Source organism: Salvelinus alpinus, chromosome 15, assembly GCF_045679555.1.
Source record: "Salvelinus alpinus chromosome 15, SLU_Salpinus.1, whole genome shotgun sequence".
Classification (NCBI taxonomy): domain Eukaryota; kingdom Metazoa; phylum Chordata; class Actinopteri; order Salmoniformes; family Salmonidae; genus Salvelinus; species Salvelinus alpinus.
The window spans coordinates 16,963,248-16,969,689 of NC_092100.1; the positions used below are offsets into that span (position 1 = coordinate 16,963,248).

The following is a 6,442-nucleotide window of genomic DNA, read 5'->3' on the forward strand; positions in this document are numbered from 1 at the left end:
TACATCAAACCATTCTATCTTTTTGAACAGATTGGAGAGTTGTTGAGCTCTGCAGACCCCACACAAAAAGCTAACCTCACGCTGAGTTGTCCCAACTCTGGGGTGTGGAAGAACTCTGTGTTGGAGAAACATAACCTACAAGACTTCATCAACATCAAAACAAACCCACCATCAGTGCTACCTGAAATGGAAGGTCTGCAAGAGTTCACAGAATACCTTTCAGAGTCCCTGGAGCCACAGTCTCCTTTTGAGCTGCTAGAGCCCCCCAGTACTGTGGGCTTCCTCAAACTCTCCCGCCCCTGCTGCTACGTATTTCCAGGTGGGAGAGGAGACTCTGCCTTCTTTGCTGTTAACGGTTTCAACGTGCTGGTCAATGGTGGGTCAGATTCTCGCTCCTGTTTCTGGAAACTGGTTAGACATTTGGATAGAGTTGACTCCCTGCTCCTCACCCACATTGGGGATGACAATCTGCCAGGGGTGAACAGTCTTCTCCAAAGGAAAGCAGTAGAACTGGAGGAGGAACATTCTACTGACTCTCAGATCAATGAGGACTGGATGAAAAATCAAATTTCCCCTGAGATTGGGGTCGTTTTCCTTAATGCTCCAGAGAGATTGAAGTCATTCCGGAGTGATCCCAAAGAACTGCGGAGCTGCGACCAAGTGGCACTCACTTTGCAACACCTTGAAAGGCTAACAATCAATCCAGAACCTCTTAGTCGCTCAAATGGACCCAGCATTGATCCTGTTATTCTTTTCCAGAAGATGGGAGTCGGTAGACTAGAGCTGTACATTCTTAACCCAGTCAAAGGCAGTAAAGATCTTGAGGCTTTCATGAAGACCTGGCCCGGCAATGGATCTAACATAAAAAGCTCAGAGATGCCCCTGTCTTGCCTTGTCTCCATCTCTGCTCTACTGGTGTGGCATCCTGCCAGTCCTCAAGAGAAGATCATTCGAGTTCTCTTCCCTGGGTGTACTCCGCAGGCCAAGATTCTTGAAGGACTTGAGAAAGTAAAGCATCTAGAATTCCTGAAACATCCAGCCGTGAGCCTCAGGGACCTTGAAGCATCCAAATCAGATAAACAACCAAAACGTGCAGAGAGTCGGGAGAGCCTTAAGTCCCTGCCCAAGGATTCAAGACCTAGCAGTGCCTTGCTGAAGGACAAAGTTGGACGTGGGGATGTTAAAAAACAAGACATGAAGTCCAAACCCAAGGCTCCAAGTGACATTGCTAATAAAGATTGGAAGGAAGGGGAAGATAAGTCCAAATTGAAGGATGGGGATGCTAAACAAAGGCCTCCAAAGGCTGAAAAGCTTATGCCAAAGAAAGAACCTTTAAAGGATGAGAAAAAAGAAGTAAAAAAGGATGAGAAAGCCTCCACAGGTGTTGTCAAAAAGGAAGAGAATTTGGAGAAAAAGAAAGAACCAGTTAAGAAAGAAACTCTTGGTCCAAGACCAAAGAAAGACATCAAACATGATCAAAAGAAAGATATCAAGAAGGAGGTAAAGCCAGAGGAGAAGAAACCAACAAAACCTCTCAACAAGGATGTCAAAAAAGCGACAACTGTACCTTCATTAGGAAACGCAGAGGCAAAAAAGCCCTTAGTCAAGAATGGAACATTGAAGAAGGATGCAATCCCCAAGAAAGACTCATTGAACAAGGCAGCAAAGCTAAAGACGGATAAAAAGGAGCCGGAGAATCAAAAAGCTTCTGCCTCTGAGGGGGATGCTGATCGTTCCAAAATGTCAACGCCTGAAGACATGACAGCGGAATTCGAGAACCTCAGAGCAGAAAATGCAAAGTCAGAGAAAAGGACTGCTGTTGTAGTGAACACTATAGCGGACATTGAAGGAATAGAGCAACCTGCGACAGAGAAGGGATCAAGAGCAAATGTAGAGAGGGGGGACATCTTGGAAAGTCCACAAAAGTTCACCTGCATGGAGACAATGCCAAATCCAGAGAAAGCCCTGGGAACCACTTTGCCTCTTTACAAAACTCCTAAAAGTGACCACAGCGTGAACTTTGATCTCACACCAACTGAATACAGGCTACTTGATGGGGCCCTGAGAAATGAGCAAGAAGATGTTTGCGCTAGCTCAGATGAGAAGACTTTAGAGTTGGTCTCCCCTGCCGACTCAGCCCCTAATAGCGCTGGGCATACCCCTTTCCACCAATCACCTGAAGAGGATGCTCAGTGCTCTGGTGAGGACAGTAGTCTCGGGGGAAGGGTGCCTAGCCTTGGGTTTGAAGACTGCCACGTCATGGGTTCTTGCAGGAACTCCGAGGTAGGCTCCTTGAGGGGGAACCTAGAAAACTCCACATCGTCCCAGGACAAACAATCAAGTCTTTTGACACTGAGTCCCTTCATGCTGCCTGACTCTGTCTCACCCAATATTACCTCCATGCCTGCTGAAATCGGTTCCCCACACTCGACAGAAGTTGACGAGTCTCTTTCCGTGTCTTTTGAACAGGTGATCCCATCTATTGATGAGTCACCCAAGGGAGACCATATGGACAGGTCCTACTCAAACGGGCATATTGCCGATTCTTACCCCAAAATTGGGATGTCCTTACCCTTGAGTACATCTCATAACATGCGTCCACCAGGGGATGGCTCAGAGGAACGCCTTCCTGGACTACATGGTCTTCTCCCTGACGTTCCCCATGACGTCGACCTCTGCCTGGTCTCACCCTGTGAATTCAAGCACTCAAAGTCCCCAGAGAACCAACAGCAGCATCTGTCTCTAGGGCTAGCCACGGGTAGCCCGCGAGAACTCTCTGAAGACAGCAACCACTCCCAGGAGCTACTTAAGCCACAAAGCGGAATTAATAGTGATCGACATTCACCTCAAGGCCAGGAGACTCCTCCCACGTCTGCTAGTGAATCCCTCAACACAGCCACAGATTCAGACATACCCCCAGGGACTGAGGACTGCCCTTCCATCACTGCAGACATGGAGTCAGACGAGGACTCTGGGAGTTTCCCGCCCCACCATCCACATGACCATCCCAGCTCTTACTCCTCCAACAGGGGAGCACAATATTCCTCTCAGGACCCTCCCCCAGCCCCAATGAAGGATCTGCCCCCCTTGCCGCCCCAGCCCGGTACCTGCATGACTGACCCTGAGGCTGATGCGCCAAGCAAGACCTCAAAGAGTGCCGCCACAAAAACCAAGAAACCAGCCGGGGTCACACAGAGGTCAACGTCAGCCACCAGTACAGCTCTGAACAGCAAGACCAAGGCTGGCAGCACAACTGCTACATTGAAGACCACCTCAAGCCTTGACACAAGGCCTTCATCCCGCAATACCACTAGTGGTTCCAGACCTGGAACTTCAAAGTCAGTTTCTTCAGGTAGGCACAGACAGGGTTTTACACTTTGAATGATGGCATATTAGCATCTTTCATTACTTGTTTTCTAAAATAATTATTTGTACTTGCAAGTTATTGCAATACATTTAGTCTTCTTATGTCTAACTCTGCTATCTGTCCTGCAGGTTCTCTGGGCAGTAAGGTCAGTGCAGCTGGAAGTGCACCAGTTTATTTGGACATGGCTTATCTCCCCTCTGGTTGTGCCTCTGCCACCGTTGACGTGGAGTTCTTCCGACGCCTGCGCTCCTCCTGCTACATTGTTAGTGGCGACGAGCCCCTGAAGGAGTCAGTCATGAGACCCATTCTCGACGCTCTACTGGAGGGAAAGACTGCCTGGCCCGATGTGCAGGTCAGCCCCCAATCTTCTCATTTATCTTTTTCTATGTACATTTGTAGAATGTCAACAAACGTAGACTCCGCTAAATGACATTGCCACGAGCAGCACCAGAGATATTGAGATGAGAGAGATGCAGTATTTGCGTATGTGTACAGGTTCGCTTCATGCTGTTTACAGTGTGTTAGCCAGGGTACCAAAACAGTGGAGAAGTTGAGCCTCACACTTCAATGCTCTTAGTTGTTGCTGAAATTGACCTACTCCGCTGTTTTCTTTCTGCATCTACGTCATATCGCGGAGTCTACCTTTAAGTCTGCCTACTATGTTCTCATTTGAATTTGCCCTTCTACCTTTCCACTCTCAGGTGACCCTGATCCCCACCTTTGACTCGCTGACGATGCACGAGTGGTACCAGGAAACCCATGAGAGGCAGAGAGAGCTGGGTATCACCGTGTTGGGCAGCAACAGCACTGTGGCCATGCAGGAGGAGACCTTCCCTGCCTGCAAAGTTGAGTTCTGAGAGGGGTGAAACAAGATGAAGCTACAAATCCCTGCCCTCTCACCCACCAAAGTATCTCACCTCCTTCACCTTCTCTTAAATTGTGATGGACTAATTTCCCCCATCTACAACTGATGATTTCCCACCCTAGCATGCTTCAAGTATAGCCTGGTGGATTAGCAGGCCTTGCTCATCCTTTCAATCTTATCAATATAAAAAAGACCCCAGCAAACACTCTGACCCATCTTTGTCTTGGGTACGTCTATGCCATGGAAATGAAGGCAGAACATGAATATGTCCAAGAGTCTTTGGTCTACCAACATGAAGAAAGGTTGTTCATTATGAATGCTAGGTAAGGTGGAGCTTGTAGAATGTCTATAGTAATCGAAGGTCCTCACATTTCTTACCATTAGCCAGGTAGTTGTGATCCAAATCCGTGACAGCTCAAAGGAGACTAGTCGACAGCTGTAGGAAACCCTCTGCCTCAATGGGACTGAACTCATGAGTTCTTCCTTCAACGATTATTTCATCCATATTACATTTCATAGGTATATTTAGGCCTACACCCATTTGCACAGTTATCAATTTCCAAAGACAAGGGAACCACAGTGAGTGAAGGAGTGTTACAATAGAATATGATGTTAAAAGGCAGAGGCTGTGTGTGAGGAGGTGAATATGGGACAGATGTCTCCTGGAGCACTGGTAAAACCCTCAGCACTTACTGAAGGACAACATGTTTCTGCATCCCATTTTAGTTTCATAGACGGTCTATGAACATTGAGGAGATGGCCGATGTCTTTGCAGGTAATGATATGCATGTGAACAGAAGAATTACCCCAACATTGACAAAAGTGTCCAAGTTTCAATAAATCGTTTTTTGTATAACATTTATATCAGTCACTTTAACCCTTCATGTAGAGTACATACTGTATGGGGATACACTTTTGACATTGTCTTTTTAAATGAAATAACTAGGTAAATTCTAGGTAATGATTTATACTAAAATGAACTACTAATACGTATTGGTTGATGGAAGGAAATAAAAAATGCAGTATTTACTGAATTACAGCTTTACTACTTAGTAGTTATTTCATTAGAAAGGACACTGAATGAAGTGTAAACCCTACAGTATATTTCCACACTAATAAATCCGTTTTTTGTGAAACACTGTCTACCGCCGGCAGGTCTAGCATTTCTGATTATGACAAGTCAGGTCAAGAAAATCCTAACACTCAATCTTGTTTGTATTCAATAATATTTTGCATTGGTGCCCAGGATATCAACTGTAACCAAACCCATATTTGAGTCCCTCTCCAAGACCAGATTTTCTTCTAATTGTAAATATACCATATCAATGGGACCACTGTATGTCACATAGAGGGTAAGCTTCACTGAAGAGAGATGCTTATATATGCTAATAGGGAAGTCATGAGAAATACTTTGCAAGACATTACATACATATCAGTGGCTTATTATTGTGCATAAGTGAATAAATGCTAAAACAGATGTTTAACAAGAAAGAAAAATCTGTTATATCAGCAATCGTTTGTGTATTCAGTTAATAGCAGTAGAATGTACAGTAGACGGCTTTATCTGTGAATGTGGACGCTTTTAGCCTCTATCAAAACAGATTGGGTCCAAATGCATGCCACCAATGCTTGCACTACCATGCCCACAACATTACTTGTGGACCAAGCACTCACTGTGTTATAATGCTCTTTATTGCTAAGGATATTTTCATTTTATTCAAGGAGAAGGAATATGAAAGGATTTTAACATTTATTATTACTTGAGTTGGATAACTCTTATTCTTAGAACAACTTTATTTTTTTGCTACAGTTGAGGTGATCATTTGCAGAGTTATACAAGCATACAGATCTCACATTGTCTTTAGTTTCTAAGTTCTAATTGAATATCAGTTTTATGTAATATCACATCTGGTATTAAAGCAAACTAATGCCATGGCTCATCCAGAGCACACTGTACATTTGAAGACGTCATCATGTGAAAGGGTGTGTGCAGCCAGCCACATTTAGGCAGATTATAGAATTCCAATTATTTCATACAGAAAAATGTCAAATCCTTTATCTTATCAATTCATTAACAATTCTATTTATTCATTTTTCCAAAATTATTGAGGTATCTTTATATATCAATAATGTGGTGTAGCTACTTTATAATTTGCAAACCTTTGGTTAGCAACCGGCAGGACAGAGCAAGCAGAACCGATCTCACTTTG

General features: G+C 44.6%; 1 protein-coding gene across 1 annotated transcript in view; it reads left to right on the plus strand.

The window, feature by feature from the left end:
- Positions 1–5,745, plus strand: part of LOC139539571 (microtubule-associated protein 1S-like) — a 47,482-nt gene extending 41,737 nt beyond the window's left edge. The window contains exons 5-7 of the mRNA XM_071342638.1: positions 31–3,352; positions 3,496–3,719; positions 4,069–5,745. Of these exons, the coding sequence (XP_071198739.1) occupies positions 31–3,352; positions 3,496–3,719; positions 4,069–4,224 (3,702 nt within the window). The 3' untranslated portion in view covers positions 4,225–5,745. The remainder of the gene's footprint in view (positions 1–30; positions 3,353–3,495; positions 3,720–4,068) is intronic.
- The last annotated feature ends 697 nt before the right edge of the window (positions 5,746–6,442 follow it).